The 19,210-nt window shown below is 50.3% G+C and overlaps 1 protein-coding gene across 3 annotated transcripts in view; it reads right to left on the minus strand.

Moving 5' to 3' along the window:
- DLGAP4 (DLG associated protein 4) overlaps window positions 1-19,210 on the minus strand; it is a 71,324-nt gene that overhangs the window by 26,337 nt on the left and 25,777 nt on the right. The window contains exon 1 of one of the 3 annotated variants that reach the window (XM_075517507.1): window positions 18,457-18,695. The exons of the other annotated variants lie outside the window; for them this stretch is intronic. Within the exon in view, the coding sequence (XP_075373622.1) occupies window positions 18,457-18,487 (31 nt within the window). The 5' untranslated portion in view covers window positions 18,488-18,695. Of the gene's footprint in view, window positions 1-18,456; window positions 18,696-19,210 lie in introns of those variants that run through there. 3 annotated transcript variants of the gene reach the window in all.

The raw sequence follows: 19,210 nt of genomic DNA on the forward strand, positions 1-19,210 counted from the left end.
TTTCAAGAAAACATGCAGGTTGTTTATGTACCAGAGCCACACTTTCAGAGGAAAAGATACCCCAAGTCAAGTTTCTTGGATCTAGGCCATGCCAGAAGAGTTTGGACAGACATCCTAGATACTGAAGATACTTCATAATCATAGTAAGCAACTAAACACCATGGAGGTCCATCCCTCAGGAGAAGAAAGCTACTCTGAAGTCTTAGCCAGGGTTTAGATGAAGGTCAGGGGAATGGGATGACTCTACCAGAGATCTCCTCTGTACGGCTTCTGGCAGCCAGGCAGGAAAAACATTGTGAACTTGCTGTCAGCAAGAGAATGATACAGCAGGGAGAAGTGCTGTCAAGAAGCTGAAAAAAGGGAGTGCTGAAACTGCTCCCATTACGGCACAGGTTAATGGAGACCTAGAGTGCACACTGCAGAAATTATTTTTCCTCCTCAATATACCTAAAGAAACGACTATGTTCTCAGCTCTGTCACTATATGACAGTGAGAGAAAAATCTCCTTTTATCCCCTAACAGCCTTTCAAAGGCCAAAAACAACCAGAAGTGCTTCTGAAGATAAATTAATGGTCCTGTGGCAAGTGAAGAGGTGGGACACCACCACATAGCTGCCTTTAATTTTCAAGTGTCTGGTTTCTATTGTCTTCCAATCACACGAACCTCAGGAGCTGGAAGCTCTCCTGCTTGCTCCAGCTCTGACTGTGCATTATCCCCCAGTATGTTCCCAGAAATGAGCGGGGCCCAAACGGCTGCTGCCTTGCAGCAACCCACACGCGGGGCTGCCTCAGGGCCCGCTCCCCCCCACGCTGCCTGCGGGGCTGCTGCTCCGCCTGCTCCAATGAGCACCTCAACACCCGGCTGGAGGCGGCCAGCTGCACAAGGATTATCCTCTTGCTGACTTCCAGAGAGGCAAGCAAAGAGTGGCTAGGACAGCCCTTCCTACACAAGCGACCGTTCCCCACTTGCCAGGGCTAGCGTCTTCAGCATGATAATCAGACCAAGAATGAATGCAATCTTCAGACAGGGATGTAAAGCTGCTCTGTTTCTATTACTGTCCCAGACATCCAGAGGACATGGGATGCCTATGAGATGACAGCGGACAAGCTTCATACCAGCAAGCCTAAGTCCTGAGATGGTGAAAACAACTTTGTGTTAAAGCAGCGCAAAAAAAGTCCAACTCCCTTTCAGCAACAGATTCAGTTCTTCTATTCTTCTAGCTGTAACCAAGATGCACAGTACAGCTGAGGAAATAAAACAGTAACAAGTTATTTTGGATACTGTTTTGTAAACAGATGTGTGGCCAGTTATCTAACCGTGGGAACATTAATACGAGTCTGAGAGGGAGCAGCAGAGCACTTGTAGGGTTATTTAACTGCAAGCTTTGAGCAGCTTGCATCATCTCCATCAGTAAATTTCCATGAGTCTGCAATGTCCGCAGCTTATGCTGCAAGACACCTAGAAGAATTTGTGAACTGCCATCTCCCTTGGGTACCACAGGACTGTCCCCTCCTACTCTAGCCACTAACAGACACAACCATGAGGACAGTTAGAGGAGGTATTTCTACAGCTAACTGTTAATTACATTAATTGACAAGAGATCTGACTCAGCTGCTATAGAGCCTGGTGCAAGCTGGGCTTCCTACTCCCTGTAGTGGGAATGCCTTATCCTTGGGGAAAGGGTGTAACAACAGAAGTGAGTCACCTTACACACACAGCAGGCCATCATTTTGACATAATTTATGCCAGGACAGTGTACTGATTTCAGTGTGATCTGTCTACTCTGGCAGGCTTCATACCAGGGAGTACTTTTAAGTGCTTTAAAAAGCTGCCTACAGCTCACTCAGGCACCAAAAAGCAAGACGTGAAAACAAGGAATTTGAGCAACATAAAAGGCACGGTCTTCTGCACAAGTTAACATAGCAAGCATTAGTGTGTATGAGATCCATGGACAGAAGACCACGATCGACACTTGGGAGATCAAAAGAAACACTGAATATAGAAGCACAGTATTAGATGGGCAGCACAACAGATAATATTAACTCAGCCAAACTGCTCACGCTCCCCACTGCAACACGAGTGTTACAGCAACGGAGCCAAGGGACAGCAGCAGAGCTCAGAGATGGGAACATAAAAAGCAGGCCTACAGAAGCAGGCCAGAGAGTAAAAGCCCTTCTCCTTCCACCTTCACCTTACAGTGGTTCACCGTTCCCCACCACACTCAGTGCTGAACACCCTGCAACTCCAGCTATTGCCTGTGACCACGTGCCGGGTGGTCACACAGCCATGCCACAGCAGCGCGAGGTGCAGGGAGCTGCGGGATCTGAGGTTTGTTAACATTCAACTAATGAAGTAGAGGACAGAAGATCCATAATTTGTGGTTTCCCTAGGTCAGGAAACCAAGCATGTGGCAATTTGCAGTACAAATATTAGTATTCTGTTAAATTAAGTACCACCTTTCCTGAGAGCCAGGATCCTATCTAACTGAAATACAACACACCCCCCAAAATTGCTGTCCGACAGGATACACATGTCTCTGGGACAGCACAGTCTCTCCCCTCCGACTATTCAGTTTGAGTGACAGTTTTAGAAGTGCTCCCTGTTCAAAGTTAAGGGAAAGGATTCATATGCTGTGGCAGTGCAGAAGGAAATGCCCAGATACAACCATTTCAGGTGTTTTGAACGAGCTGGTAAATTTTGCACAAAAGCATCACTACACCTAAGTTCTGCAGACACTTAGATGTGTATGCACACACACAATTTCAGGAAGTAGTCAAGAAAGCATTGGGAAGTTGAGTACCACCAAACTAAAACAACCCTTCAATTTATTGTCTTAGAGGGCTCCAGCCTGATCTTTCTCTTTGCTTGCTTCTGCAGTGATCGTGAAGTATGAGCATGATTTAAGGGAAATTTTAACACAGTATGAATTCATACAATCACTGGAAGCCTCGCTGTACCAGACTGCTACTTTTTTCATCAGGAAGTTCAATTCTAGGATGTTCTGTCCTTTGCCTGTCCAGCTAGATTCCAGTAGTAGCCCTCGTCATTACTACATGTAGCACTCTGAACACAGAGAAAAGCACAACAGCATTTAAAGCTAGAGACGGGTTCTGGTAAGCAAGTGGTCTTGCAGTTCCCAAGTCCAGGATGTGACCAGAGAATGCTCTCAGGAATCTGACTAATGAGAGAACTGCTTTACGGTTTAATTCAGCAGCCCCTGCCAGAATGAACAAATTTACCTTAGGCTTTGGTTCTTGCACATTAGATGCAAGAAGCTTCAAAACATTTAAGTTATTTGACACTTCCTTTAGATTTCACATATACAACGTATATCCTCCGTGCATCAGAACAGTCATTAGTTTCTATTAGGTACGTAAGTGTGAGAGCAATACAGTGCAAAGAACAATGGCATGGAATAATAATTGCTTCTGAAGTTTTAAAGCTATCAGTCTGGTTGTGGTAGGCGCTAAGTCAGACTCCATCCTGCGATGTCCCACTGTCATTTTGAGTGTTCAGCCCCTTAACAGAGAGGGAGGCTGGCCTGATGGCTCCCTGAAGGTGCCAGGGAATAAGATGACAAGCTGAACCCAAGAGCAAAACAGAAGGCACAGCCCAAAACTCTGGAGGGAGATTACACTTCAAAAAACACCCAAACCACAACTACGCATAAGTTACCCTACATTAAGACAACCCAGCTGTCCCCCTTCCCATCCCTGTTCCACTTACTGCTAGTGAGCGCTGCAGATGACTCCGTGCAGCCTAACAAGGTGAGCAACAAGCACTTGCTGCCTCTCAAGGCCAGAAATACAACCACAACCTCAACACACAGTTAAGCAACTGTGTTCCAAGGAGCATGTGCAGAGCTGGAATCACAGCACTTGAACGTAGTCATTTCCAATACCTTTGAGAACAGCGGCCCAGCTTTTCACGCCCTGGTACCTAACAGGCAACCAAGTACCAATTCAGAAGTGTATTAAGCATCCTGCTTTCTGGAAGTATTTACCAATACTAGAAAAATTAGACCTCCTATTCAGAGACTCCTTACTAAGGAAATTCACTCACTTGTTTTATCAATGAGACTCCACCATAAAGTCAGCTAAGAAAGTTATTCATAAATCTCACCCATAAGAGGAAAAAGGAACTCTTTATCTTTAGGTTTTTGGATACTGGAACATGCAGAAACTGTACAGAGTTCCCATATGCACAAGTTCCACTGCAGAACATGCAAAGTTCCCCCTTCAGCAGATACTGCTGGACAATTTCCTTCCTACATTTATGATTGTAGCTATGTGAAAACCCTAGTTCTGATCTTTACCACTTAGAGATGCAGGAAAACAGCAACCAAAGGACCAGCCTACAGAGCCGAGAGCTGCAGTCAGTACTTCCCAGCAAGAGACACTTCGCTGGCAGCCTACCGACCCTGTTCGCTGGACCTCGACGCATGACGTAAGACAAACTCCCAGTCAACGCAGCCGTAAGCAGCCACAATCAAGAGCTGTGCTGAGTTTGGCACGAATCAGCTGCGGTACGGATGAACAGGCTCAGAGAGCCTCAGTACAGGAGGCCAACTGAACAGCATCCAACTGTCCCTTCAAATAAGAAAGGCCGTTAGTAACTTGAACCCAACTGCGTGGAGAGAGTAGACAGAATACATGACCATAGGTCTGCGCATGTCACAGCACGGTGTGCACAGGTATTTCCTAAACCAGCACAGACCAGCTTCCTCCTGCATACACTCACTCTCCACGAAAACCTCAAAGGACTTGGAAAACCTGGGCAAGGGCTTAAGCATGAGTTGCGGCTTTGGGGACTTACTGCAGGAGGTTACGCTGCCTCTGTGGCCAGGTGTGCAGATTTTCAAACCTACTAGCTCTCTGCAAGCTTCTTGCAATCCTGCAAACACGATTAAGCACCAGCCAGTCTTAACACTGTTGAAGTTAAACTGACAGTTCAGCTTTCAGCACCAGTAGTTCAGATCAAGAAATGCATCTGACCGTATTATCCAGCTATGTTTCCCTTCCATCTTCGAAGTTTCTCAGTGTTGCACAAACCACAGTGCAGCAAGTCTGCCCATATCATGCAAATACTACTGACACAGAAGTGATTCACATCCTTGAAGTGTGTCACTACTGGCTAGACAAGGAGATCTTTAAGACTGAAAACAGCCAAGTGCCGCCCTTGTCCGCCTTGTGTTTGCCCTCCATATGACACCCATTAGTAAGCAGTGCTCAACCTGAGTGGAAAGAGCCCAGGCAAGCGCAGACCTTGGGTCACTAAGGTATCTTCCTTCTGCTGAGGGGTTAGAAAAGAACGGACAAGACTTAAAAAAGCAAATGCATTTTTCTTTAAAGGAAAGGGAAGGAGTCCATTATCTTTTGCCACTCACTGACCAGCAGTTACTAAGAGGTCAAGAGACACCAAGAAAAGAGTCCTACTCTATCATTCTGAAGCATGGCAGCTTAGCTAGATGGGAACCTGAGGCTTCCAGACATTCTTAAGTAACTTCACTTTTAGTCATCTACTTAAGAGCACCTGACAGCTCTGCATCATCTACTTTTCTCTGTAACGGTTTGCTTTGAGCACAAATCCGTATCTTGTTAACCTCCATCTCTGGGTGATGTTTGCAGGAGCTCTGTTTACCTTTGAACAAGTATACATGGCCATTGCTGCTACAGGATCAGGCAGCTCTAGTTTCGAAGTCTTTATCAGAGATCACACAAGACAACCTGATTTTCAGCTCCAGGTCCCATCTTGCAGCATGCAATCTGTTGACTTACGATCTGAACAAGCACTTGGTGTCACAACCCTTAACTGCTGTTGAAAGAATGCCTGAAACTTCAGTGCTGGAAAGATGCCCAAACTTGTAGCAATTTTCACTACCTTATTTTTCAGGCAGGAATGCCATTTCCCTTAATATCTCAGATACATTTTGCAGAGTTATTCTGCAAAAATTGTCAGTGCCCACTCACTCTTCCCTTTTAAGTTTGGATACTGCTTACCATCCTGTAGGTGACCATCTTCTACAAAGATATCTTTTAAAACTTGTTTGAATGACAGGTATGTGCCCTTACGTCTAAATTTCAGAGAACTCAGTAGAAGAACACATTAATATGCAGGATATTAGGATTTATGTTTCTGTTCCCATCCTCAAGTACTCAGCCTGCCTTGGCTAGCACCTCAGTTTTTCCTCCTGCAAGTGCATCAATTGTTATAGATGCCAGCCAAGCCAGCCTGAGGGATTCAAGAAACCTGCAAGTACTGACGAAGGGGTTTGGTGTGGGGGAAGAAGATATCATACAATGCAATTGCAAGGTTAAAGCATCTGCACTGAAGTCCAAGGCGGTCAGCGTAGCCCTGCCGGTGGAAGCAGGCAAGAGGCTGCAGACCAGGAGCAAGGAAACCTGGTGCACTGGCATTTGCATAGCTGCGACAGAGGAGGGGGTCTCTGCCTCTCCTGCTGACCTCTTGCTCCCCAAAGCAGCACACCACTGATCTGGTTTTCCTTTGGCTTTGTAACAGCAGCCATGGAAGAACCAAGCAGAAAGCAGGCAATGCCCAGAGATTTGTCGCTCATGAGAGCCGCTCCTGTTCAGCCCATTCCAGAGCTGGATGATCCCATTCCTCACCAGCAAGAGTTACCTGCTAGAAGCAACAGGGAAAGGAGAAGAGCTTCCAAGCTCCCGCACGGAGGACCATTAATTCAGTCAGGTTCTTCATATTTTTGAAAGACAGGGGTACAAAAGCAGCCTACACAGCATCTTCTAACAAACTCACTATATATAATATAGTGAGTCTTCTAACAAACTCACTATATATATATATATATAATTCAGAACCTAGCAGTGGAGATTATATGGTGGTCAGATTATCTGATGTATACTCGGCATTCAAGTCTGCCAAAAGTCATCACTGGCATAAGAACAGAGCAACTGAGAATATCAGATCATGGACGAATCCACAGAATTATCCCCAGTTAGCCTCCTAGGGCACAAACAAGTTTGGGGCATAAGGAACTCCGTGCAGAGTCATATTCTGAAAGAATAAGCCATTTCACAGCAACTTGCTCACGTAGTAAAGGAATTTGTTGGGGTTAACTGTGTTTAGACAAGCCCATGAGTAAGGACAGAAGGACTAGTTTCCTTCTAGGAAGCAATCTATTCATAGCCTTTAATGGAAATCTCCAAATACTTTGGAATTAGCTGTTTTGCTGTATTAAGGGAAACTTCATCTTACCCTTCCCATAGATGAGGTAGTTTTCTACACACACTGAAAAATGAAAGCATGCTAAAATTACAGCCAAACTTTACAAAGCATGCATAATTTGTAGATGAGCTTTTAATTCTTTTCCTGAATGACATCTGTCTGCAAACTGTAGTCCTAAACAATTTCAATCTTAGACCTTTATGCGTTCATTTTCTCCTCTCTAGCAACTATAGTGCTAGAATTCTTAGAGTCAGGTGGCCTTGGTGTGGATGGCTCCACAGCCCTTGTAGCAATCAGGACAGATGCAACCCATATCAGGAGAGAACTAAAGCATTTCCCACCCTCTACAGTTTTTAACCAGTGTTGGTTAAAAAGCAGGTTTTAGCATCTTTGGCCAGACAGCTAGCTATTTTAAGATCAACAGCACTACAAATTAACATGATTCAAATGCAACTGGTCTTCCAGTCACATTTTCCTCCTAAACAGGACACTAATCAAAGATTCCAAGGGAAGAGACAAGGTGAAAAACACTTTGTCTTCATGCTATGAGCTGCTCTGGCCTTTCATCTTAAAACCCCAGCAATTCAGAAAATAAATTAGAAAAAGAAGAGGAGTCTGTCAGCAGAACTGCTGGAAAAGTTTTGATCCTTTCAGGAAAGCAGCCAGAAATTTTGCACACTGAAAAAGTCAACTTGTTTCAGCTTCCACGTTACATGAAATTTTATTCCTTTTGTCTGAATACAAGGCTGCTTGGAGCACAAGGGAGAAGACGTACTATTGCGCTTGCCAAGCAAGTGCCAGCCCCGACAGATTACAACCCAGAGCAGCCCAAGCCAAGCCGTGCGGGTTCAGTGCCCAGGGTCCCTGCTGAGCAGCAGGGGCTAGCACCCAGCAGTACGAGAGCACCCCAAACTCACCCCCGAGCTCCAGATATACCCCACATACAGGCAAAGTCTGATATTAGGGAGCGGGCATGCAGATTAATACAAACAGAACAGTTACAGATAACATGCTTCTGTGATAATGATGACAAAGCCCCTTTATCAAAAATGACAGATAATTGGAAAGCATTAGCTACCTGCTTGACAGGTCAGGCACTGAAGACCATCCTGCCTCACATTAATCAGCAGGAGATTAGCTAATATTTGAGTAGGCTGTTACAGCTCAAGACACAGTATCAAGTACACTGTGCCATGCTCTCAACCAGACTCCTCACACAAGAAAATAGATAAAGCTGAGGTCAAATGCATGGAAGAGATCGTACAGAGCAGAACACATCCTCACACACAGTCTTTGCGGTGATAAGTCATGGCATTTCAGGAAATAAGAAAGTTCCCAGCGTTTTAGCAAAGAGCAGAATTAAGCCATGAAAGACGACCAGTTCTCTGCTACGTTACCATCTCCACTGAGCTCATACATGAGGGCATACAAGTCAAATCCTGTTGGCTGTCATGATCTCATCGCATAGCTCTCAGCAGCCCAGCTACCCCATTATGTGCTTAAGTATTCCCACAGCGGTGTTGGAAAGTCTCAGAAGTGTTGGAAAGGCAAGAGACCCCAAAAAGTTCCTTGAACTGCCACCCTGGTGATACAACAGCTTTTTTGGCTGATGCCAGAGCTAGCTAGGCAAGCTCAGTATACCTGCTACCCAGCCGCAAGCAGCACCAAGCCCATCACGCTGTGACTGGAATGCAGCCTAGTGGGTCCTTGGGTTTTTAGCGTCACAAATGTTTGTTAACAGGGCTCAAGTGAAGCAGCGCAGCAATAGCTGGAGATTTTGGGCTTCCTGCCATTTATTTATTTTAAGTAAGTGAGCTCAACAACAGACACGGCAATGAAGATAGATAGTTTCAAGAAAGCGGTTATATTACACCTCTTCCGCCATCGCTACTGAAGCAACAGCCTTAAAATCGCAGCTGTAATTCAGGCTCATTTAAAAGCTCTGTATCTTCCCTGAAACCTATTGAGCTGTTCTGCTTTCTCCTCCCAGCTATTGATTACTGGGGTGAGGGCGAATATTAACAACGGCCTCCCAGCAACTTTTTCAGTGATGCCATAGCTTGTGACATCACGATTGTCTCCATGGCGACACAGCAACACAACTGAACCCAAACAGGAGGAGGCTAATTAGAACAAGAAAGCTCTTTTGTGGTTGGAACCATAGTAATTGACAGAAATAAGAGAAGCTGTTATAGAAAGTACATCATTCCAACAATAAAAACCTTGCTTTTAGTTTGCCAGGTGAACCTAAAACCCCCAAACCATGGCTAAGTATAAAAAAGGCCTTCTAGACTGGAAAACCCACAATATCATTAGCTTCCCTCCCAGCTCTGAAGAACACTGAGCACAGCCTGGATCAGAGAGATCATTTTTCCTCTCCCCTCACGTCAAGTTCTCCTTTCCATTGTAGCCTGCCCACATGCTTAGGAGGCTTCTCAGCCCAACAAGCTCAAGCAACGCCTCCCAAATGCCTTTCAACTTGCTACAATTAGCATGCACGTGCGTGTGTGGGGGGAACACACAAAAGAAACCAACCCAAGGCCACCAATCCATAGTGACTCATGCCAGCTAAGACTCCACCTTCAAGGATGAAGCACGCTCAGGACTTGAAATAGATGATACGAACAAGATCCGGACACTCTAGGTATCTACATCGTGTTGTTTTCAACCTCCAAATCAATGAGGCATACAGGAGCAATCCCTGCTAGCGTAAGTTAAATCGTTACAGTGCTGTTGGGGGCATGTTAAGCCAAATCTGACTCCCTGACTGATCTCCACTCTCCACCCTACAGTGCATGTTAATCAGGAAGCACTTGCTGCAGTCCAGGAGATAAGGCGGCAACTGCTGTATTGCTCCAGGGTGGCCAGGAGCAACACAAAGCTCGTAGGAAGTCCCCAGGGCAGAGCAGCTGTTTAGGGTGTACCACAATCAGTCTTTAAGCCTTAGGCACCTCTACTTTGTCTACAGATTCAGCCCATTAAATACTAGCTACATTCAGGAGTACATTTACAGCATTTTTCTTTTCTCAAGCAAGCCTGAATGCTGCAGCAGGCCATGAATAAGCTTAGGGTATACTTTCCAAGAAAGCAAGCTTGAAGGTGTAAGCCACAGCATGAAGTCAGCCCACGTGGAGTGAGGAGAGCTGCACCCCGCACAGCAGCTCGAGCGGAGCGATACTGAAGACGCCCATGACTGGTGGTTAAATCTTCAAGGGTAACGCTGCTTCCCATAGCTGCAGCGAGCAGACCTACTCTGTTCCTCTCCTGCGATTTGATGGGAAAGAGAGGCACGTCACCCTTGGCAGGGGAAACGGAGCACACGGGTCCCTAGGACTGGCAAGCTCATGGCATGTGGAGGCTGGGCAGTAATCAGGTTGGCAGCTGTTTTGTGATAAGGGGCACAGCTGGGTAAAACTCTAATTGAGCCAGCTTAAAAAAAAAGTGATGCTGAAAAGCATCACACCTTAAGAATTAGCATAAAGTAGATTTAACAGGTACCCTGAACAACAACTGCAGCAAAAGCAGTTCTCAGTCATAATCCATCCAAGTGAGAGTCTTTGTACACAACGCTTTTGCTAGCTGCTGCCTCAGCCTGGTAAAGTTATTTCACGTGCAACAGCAGAACTTGAGTTAAGGCATTAACAGTGACCAGGGTTCCTGCTAGGATTCACCCAGCCGTTAAAACGAGCCATCCTGTGGCACGCTTCTGAGAAACAGGACAATGGAACTTCCTCAAGCCACTGTCACCTGTGAACACAGTTGGTTCAAGCAGCAGATGCACACATTCCTGCACACTTGCTTCTGCAGGACAGCACCTGAGTGGCTCCGGTTTTCACAAGCTATAGTTCTACCCTTCGGAAAGGTTTTGGTTCATTCTGGCCTCAGTGTTCCTGGAACTCCTGCACCCAGAACTGCAATCACATCCACCTGCTGTCTGAGCACATACCATCACCCATACCCAAAGCATGTTTGCTAACTGAGCAAGAACTAGAAGAGAGCAGAAAACATGATGAAGTATGAACCAGGCCTTGCAGCACTGGAGAAAGACAGAAGGGAAAGAAACCTGAGAGAAGCAGAAATAATGACTTCGGAAATAACCAGCCTCTGAAGTTATTTTTAGAGCTGCCTCCCCCAGCACCCAAGATATTCAGAGCCCTTGAAAAAAATAAATCAAAGGTAAGCACACAAATAGCAGTGCCAGAAGAAAGCAGACAGTGCTTCAAAGTTTACTGCTGTCACAACACCAGCAGCCTAAAAGGCTGGCCCAGTTCTGTCCTTTGATTCGAGAAGGCCTCATTAGTCTGAGCTCCGCTTTGCTCCACCACAGCAAGCTCACAGGAACTTCACCAGCTCCACTGGCGTCGTGCCACACGTGTGCTGGGGGAAATAACGAGCGCTGCTCTGTGCCTGGGGCCCGCAGCAGGACGGCTGTCAATCTGCTGTCGGGGAGGACCGAGCACAGCACTTTAAAGAGGGAAAACGCCAGACAGGCACTTTCATCCTTGCTTTTTAAAGCCTGCTGTTACTTAACACCCAAGATGAGGGGTCAGGCAGAGGTTCCTCTGCGTGCTCGACAGCCCTCTCCCCTTCCAGCTCAGCCACCCCTCAGACAGGGCCGGCAGAGGAGGGCCGCGCACCCCACCGCACCTGACCCGGGGCAGCTCACCGGAGCGCCGGCACGGCTCCCGCGCCAGCGGGGCTGGCCTCACCGCCGCGGAGGCTCAAAGCGCAGCGCGGGGCCGGCGCCCGTCGGGGCGTCCCCCCCTCACACCGCCCCCGCTCCGGCCCGGAGGGGCTGCGGGGGCAGCGCCAGCCGCTCGCAGCTCCTTCTCAGGAACCGGAAAAAACGGCGAAGGCCGGAGCGTCTCTGGATCGGCGCTCCCCGCCGCCCGGGGGCAGGCGGCCCCGGCACGGCCCCGCGGCGGCAGCGGCCACCCGGGAGCAGGCCCGGCACTCGCCCGGCCCGGCCGCTTACCTCGCCCTACGGCCTGCTGCAAAGAGCGGCGGCCGGAAAGCGCGGGCGGCGCGAGGGGAGCGGCGCGGGCCGGGTCGGGCCCCGGGGGCTGCGGCCGCCGCCTCCCTCCCGCCGGGCACGGCCCGCGGCGCTCCGCGGGGGAGGAGCGGCCCCGCGGCGGGGCCCGGCACCACACCCGCCCTGCAGGGCCCGCTGCCCCGCACGGCCCGGGCCAGGGCCAGGGCAGGGCCCCCGGGCAGAGCCAGCGGCGCCGGAGCCGCGCAGCAGCAGCAGCCCCACCAAGCCATCCCACGGGCTTCCGCAGAGACCGCGGAGCGGGGCAGCCCGGCTCTGATGTATGCAGCCGTGAGAAACCCGCCCTGAGGCACTTCACGCAAGCCCTGGGCATCTCCCAGCCTCAGCCCGCGGCTGCTGGGGAGCCTGGAGGCTGCCGCGCTGCTGTCCGTGCTCCCCCTGCTCCGAGCGAGCTCGTACTGCAAACGCGCTGCCTCCCTTTTTATTTCTTAAGCTTGCAGGTTTCTTCAGTCCTGATGCCACATTGACATCGTCCCCCTGAAGCACTATGGAAAGGAATTAAAGCATCACACAGATGAACGGCCAAAAGTCAGGGATACCTCCCAGCGAATTGATGCCCACACAGCGACCAAGCGGGTCAGATGAGACACAGGCCCGTCACAGTGGAAAGCACACAACTGTGTGCAGGACTCGCACAGCTGCCAGGGAACAGCATTTGCACCAGCAGCTTTACACAGGCAAGAGGACTGATGACAGGTAGCCATACAAGCTTTTTGTTTCCCTTCCCCCAAAGAGCCGATTTTCCCCAATCAGCCCGATTCAGTATTTGACTTGAGCAGGAACGACTCCTGTGAGAGAGCAGGGCTGTAAGAGCCTGCCTTGGCAGCCTCCCCTTAGCAACCCGGAGCATTTTGCAGCACTCATCTCCAGTAAGCACATTAACAGAGCAGCGATAAAAGCTAATGTGTGGCATAATACCACTATTAGCAGCGGCAGCCTCCAGAATGCCCTAGAAGATTGCAGGGTGACAGTGAGATGCAGACATTGGAGCCCAGTGCCAAGTGCAAAGGCCAACAGCAGCAGCGCTGTGGCCAAGGCAACAGGCTGCTGGTGAGCAGCCCTCTGCTTCCCGGCATCCAGGATTTCCCTGCTCAAGGCCTTGCTCTTGGCACACTGCAAACTTGAGGGTCACTGAAACTCAATGCTTTCGAATCAAAGTAGCTACTTTGTCCAGGACCAGAGCTCAGGAGGTGCAAGCACTGTCCAAGACCCTTTTTCTTCCAAGGGATCAGAATAAGCAGCTGTTCAGGCACTGGGAAAAGTTCTCCAGCTCTATTCTACTTGTACCCATCTCCCCAAACCCACCTTCTCTCCTGGAAAGCCCCAGTCCATGCTGTGTACAAGGCTGGGCATTACTCCAGCTCCACATTGCCGGGGAGCTTGCTTTGCTCAGAGTAGCAGCGCTAAGAGGCCAAAATTCCCAGTCTGGGACTGCTGCTGGAATGGCAGGTCAGTCAAGAAAGTGCTGGTAGCCATTCAATAGAGCGTACCAAAGCCTGGAAGAATTCCTGGATAGAAGTGTCATGATTCAGGACCTCATGTTTGGGCCAAGCTGAGAGACTGAGAAAAGTCTCAGGCTTCAACCAAGGAAGAGAAGGCTTCCCAACAAAACAGTTACTCAAGTGACCTTACAAGAGGCCAGGGAGACCAGCTCTACAATAGCGTGCTGGCTCACGAGCTGCCCTGACACATGCTGTTCTCCACAAGAGCAGCACTGACTAATCTGGCAGCTGAGTGGGCAGCGGCACGGCTTCTAACAAGGGCCTTCAGAAGAGGGTCCAGGAACCCCCTTGGGGACAACCCCACAGTAGCCTCTGGGACACCTTCCCTATCTTCAGACACAGATAGTTGTCTTATGGATAAGGCCTAAGAGGGATGTAATATCCATGCTTTAACTTCCCAATTTTAACTTTCAATGTAATGCAGCTGTAGATATGCACTACCCAGGTAGGAAGTTTTAAGCTTGGAGATACCTCTTGAGCACAGCAAATGCCCTGCTGGCGCTCCGTTCAGTTAGGTCCTAAACCACTCCCAGAATATAAAAAATAAGACAAATAATTCTCTTAGAAGTTTGACTAATCTTATGACAACAACTGGCAATAAAAATTCCCTTTTATCAACTTAAACACCTTTCAGCTTTCATCAAATATCACCTTGCACTAAGACAGTGCATCAGCAGAAAGGCATATGCAACTTCTAATCTTTGCTTTAATTCCAGCTCTGACAGACTCGCACCACAAGTAAGAATTTACCTTTGAAACATTCACCACTCAAGTTTCTTGGTCAACTTCAAACTGGAGAGACAACACAGTAGCTTAAGCTTTGATCTCTTAGAACTAGGTTCAGAAGAAGAGATCATTGCAGTGAAACCTGGATGTCTTAATGAAGAGCGCACAGACTGATAGTCAACGTGTCCTTGATGCAAATACTAGTGCTAACATTTAAAATTTATGCATCCTTACACTGTTCCCCTTTTGAGCACTGCTGTCTGACGCAGCAAGCTACAGCCTCTCTCAGGTGAGTCCCTTTTAAAGAGACTGGTTTCACTTCCTTGGTGTTGCCAGAAGAGCTGACAAACTTAACCCCCAGAGACCCTGTACAGCAGCACGGATAACCAAGTTCCTGTGTGCGCCGTCTGCTAAGACGAAGCAGCAGCAGGCAGGCTGCAGTACTCACGCAGGTATCGGACATCCTTCCTGCATCCCAGTATGTGCACGTGCCCCTCTGTGCCTTTACTGGCAATTTCACAGTGCAAGACCAACCCCGCCACCAAGAACCCCAGGGGAAGTAGGAGAGAATCAGAACTCGGCTGTCTTCCTTCACAGTATTTAAATGCTACAAGGAAATTTGGGAAGAGGCCTGGCAGCGCACAATCCACAGCCCTGTCCTCTACAGATGTCAAACAGAATCTCGAGTCCTGGGGGACCATTACTTCCCCCAGGACGGCTTGTCACCTATCCTTAATAGCAGACTAGCAGCTCACATTGTGGTATGTAGACACTGGTACTGCCCTACGTTATGTTGCCCATAAAATTAGAGACCGGACTTGTGCAGGCAGATGTATCTGAGCAGCTACCTCACTGTTTTCAGTGCAAATTGCAAATGCTTTTGAAATGGTGCCTTTTGGATGTACAAGCCAGACCCTGGCAGAGCCATGAAGCACAGGGCTAAGGGCCAGGTCAGGACTCCGGCTGTGGGGCTGTTGTTCCCCTGGCCCACTGCTTCTCCAGGGGACAGAAGGCTGACTTAGTGTGCCCATCTGCACCAAAGGGCCAGCAATTCATTAATTTTGCAAGACAAATTGAAGTGGACAGAATTCCCACTCTCCTCATTAACTAGCCCATCTGCAAATAGTTTAACTTCCACTTGCTTAAAGGCAGCTTGTGTCAAACACCCTGGTGTCATTCTGTCCCCCGCTTCTCCCTTTCTCCAGGTGGCAGGCTGGGATGGAGACCAGGAGAGAAGGGAAGGATAAACTCATTCTTTTATGAGCTCTTCAGAGGTACCCAAGTTCACCATTCTCATCCCCAAGCCCCAACTACAGCCTTCACAGAACTTTATCCGACAGCCTGAACTCTAATCGCCTTTCAAAGCAAACAGCAATCATACTTAGTACTTCTCCCCTTTTAAAATCTGCTCTGATAGGAAACAGACTGACAACTTTTCACTGTAGAAATTAAAGTGGATTTTTTCTTGAACAAGGCTATTCGCCTGCACAGCCTTAATCCTTCCAGCTCACATATGTTACTGTAACTTGCACTGCACTGAATCCAATTATGCCACCTCAATCCATTACAAAATAGTTGAGGCTGTTGCACAGAGCAAAAGTATCAGCTGAGAAGACAAAAACAAGCCCTGCCGCAGCACGCCTTTGCAGCCTTACTTCGGCAGGCAGGCATGTAGTGCATTATTAGGAAAACTAAGTGTCACAGAGTGACTTTTACAGGGTCCGGTGAACAGTTCACTATTTGAGGCTGGACTCAAACAACAGGAAAATCTATACGGGAGACAAGAACTGACATACAGTTATTTGTAAGTGCCTGGCAGTTATTAGTTATCCATTAAAAGCTTTTGAAATTATATTGCTCTGGCAACATGCACAGCTAAGAATGAGCTCACAGAACAGCAGGTCTCCCATGCATTACACATTAGGCTGGAGCAGCAGATGAATAACCTTGAGCTAAGTAGTCAGAAGTGTCCACAAATCTAAACTGCATGCACAGATTAAGCAACTGAGTATCCAACTACTGACTCACACACAGCTGCAAAGCGAAATGCAAGCTCTCCCCAGCAGCTGACAATGTTTGCCCCGCCAGCTACAGGGCTGGGACACCAGCTACAGCCGATCAAGTTCCACAAAGGTACCTGTTGGCCTCGGAGTGCTCCGTGGTTTACCAAATCCCATCGCATTCTCAGTATTCTCCAGATAGTCAATCCACATACAACAGAAATCAAGTTCTTCCATTATCACCTTTGCTGACAAGGATCTGGCAGGGGCTGCACAGGGTCTTCTTGTCCTTTCAAAACGGGCACACTGCATAGTAGTTACGCCCCAGCACTTCAAGGGCCAAGTTACAGATCCCAGGGCCTTCAGCTACACCAAAACCTCTTATAGGGCCACTACAGAAGTGGAACAGAAGTAGCAAGCTATAGATGCAAAAATAGCATATAGCAGTTTAGCACTTGCACCTTAAAGACAAGCTTTTAGGTTTTCCACAACTGCAACATGTCAGCCAAATTCTGCAGATAACCTTCTTCCAAATATCTGGGTACCACTGCAGAGTACGCACACATAAATTATCTTAATCTGAAAGACAAGCAGGCTAGATGCGTTCACTAGTTAGGCTTACTTTTCTCCACACGTTCAAGAATGTGTAACTTCATAGCACCAAATTCCTGTTGGAAGAGCAATTACCAGCTAAGTAATTTGGACCCTCTGGAGTCAAGTCTGCCAATTTACACGAGTTGGCAATCTGGCTTGTTATCATCCCACATGATTGGAATTTATTTCAGGATCCAATGCCACATGCTGTGGGTGGTTTTTTTTTTTTCTTTTCTTCTTTTCCTCCCCCAAGTGGCAAGTTACAGCCCAGGAGTTAGAGATCCTAATTCCATTCCAGTCTCAAACACACGTTTCCTGCACAACCTGGGGGTCAAGGTCTGTACCTTTGCAGAATAAGTAATATTAGTCCTACCAACAGCATCCTGGAAACAACCCTCCTTTTTGAGCCTCCTAATGAAGACTGGGGTAGAAATTAAGAGCTATATTTACTTACTGCTCAAAACCAAGCATAACATGCCCACCCTCCAACACGGCACACCGATACCCGAGCTACACCTGCAGTTAACTTCAGAGGCATTCAGCCTAAACCCTTAGACAGGGCAGGGCGGCTCAACACCGGGGTGCAACACCAGGCAGCCTCAGCCAGGACCTGTTCTCCCAGGCTAAAAAAGAGACTTTTCAAAGCCTGCTCTGGCCAGGAGGTGCCAGCTCGCTGCGCTGCTAAATGTCAGCCTTCAGCTGCGACGGGCGCTGAAGCTTCAGCATTCGTGCCTCGCTCAGACAATACCCTTTTCTTCTCGAGGGGAGGAAGAATCTAAACACCACCTCAAAAAAAGGGTCAGCGTCCCCTGGGGGAGAACGCACTTAGCGAAGCACCATTTCATTTCCTCCAGCACCTAGAGACCCCTTAAAGGCCTTAAGCACCGGCCTGGGCACCCAGCCTGACCCGCCACGACCCCGCTTCGCTTCGGAGGGACGGGGCCAGCGGCTGCAAGCAAGCGGGGCCGCTGCTCCCCCGCTGCGGGCAGCTCCCGGGGGCAGGCGGGGGGACAAGCAGCTCCGCGGCAAGGCTCACCTCCGCCCTCCCCGCGGCCGCGCCACCCGCGCGGGGCCCGGCTCTCCCCGCGGGGACGCGGCCCCCCCGCGGCGAAGGCGGCATGCGTGGGAGGAGGGGGCAGCACCCCCCCGGCCCGGAGGCAGCAGGAACCCTCCCGCCACGGCCACGCAGCTGCCCCCACGGAGGGACGGGACGCGCGTGGGAAGCGGAAGCGCCACCTGCGATCCCGGCGGGGCGGCAGGCCCGGCAAGCGGCGGCGGCAGCAGCAGGCAGGCAGGCAGGGCGCGGCACCCCCGCCGCGGAGCCATGCAGGGCCCGGCCCGGCCCGGCCCCCCGCCCGCCGCGCCCCGGGCAGTCACTCACATTGCTTGAGGAGCTCCAGACACAAAGCCATGGGAGACACAAAGGAGGGGCGGAGGGGACCGGAGAGACGGGGGGGGGGGCGCGGGGCGGGGGCGCTCGGCCCGGCCTGGGTCCCGCGGAGGGGAGGACGTGCCGTGCCCGGCGGGAGGAGGACGGGCCTCGGGCTCGGGCCGCGCCGGCTGCTCCTGCGGCCGCGGCCGGGAGGAGGGAGGAGACGCGCGGAGCCGCCGCTGCCGCCGCCACCGCACTCACCGCGCCCGCCCGCCGCTCCGGCTGCGCGCCGCGGGCGGGGCCGCGCCTTAAACCCCGGCCCCGCCCCGCCCCGCCCCGCGCGTCACCGCCCCGCCCCGCCCCGCGCAGGCGCGGCCCCGCCCCGCCCACCCCCGCCGCGGGGCGCTCCCACGGCCGGGCGCGGTCGCGCGCCTCCCTCCCGCCGGGCCCGGGCGGGCGCGCCCCGTCCCGCGCCCCCGTCGCTCGCCGGGAACACGGCGCCCGCGCGCGTCTCCAGCGGTGACCGGGAACCCGCGTCCCGTCCGCTGCAGGCGCGGCGGGGGGGGGGCGACGGGAACAGAGGCGGCGGCTGCCGTTCCCGCACCGGAGCTGCTGCGGGTGGCGGCCCCGTGCGCGGCGGGAGCGGGGGAGCCAAACGCTGCTGAGCCGAGCGGGCGCCGCTCCCTCCCCCACGCGGGAGCTTTGTCTCCTTGTCATGGCCGCGGGAGCCACGGTGACATTTTCCCCAGCACGGCCCCGTCTC

The sequence above is a fragment of the Mycteria americana genome, chromosome 14, assembly GCF_035582795.1.
Source record: "Mycteria americana isolate JAX WOST 10 ecotype Jacksonville Zoo and Gardens chromosome 14, USCA_MyAme_1.0, whole genome shotgun sequence".
Classification (NCBI taxonomy): Eukaryota; Metazoa; Chordata; class Aves; order Ciconiiformes; family Ciconiidae; genus Mycteria; species Mycteria americana.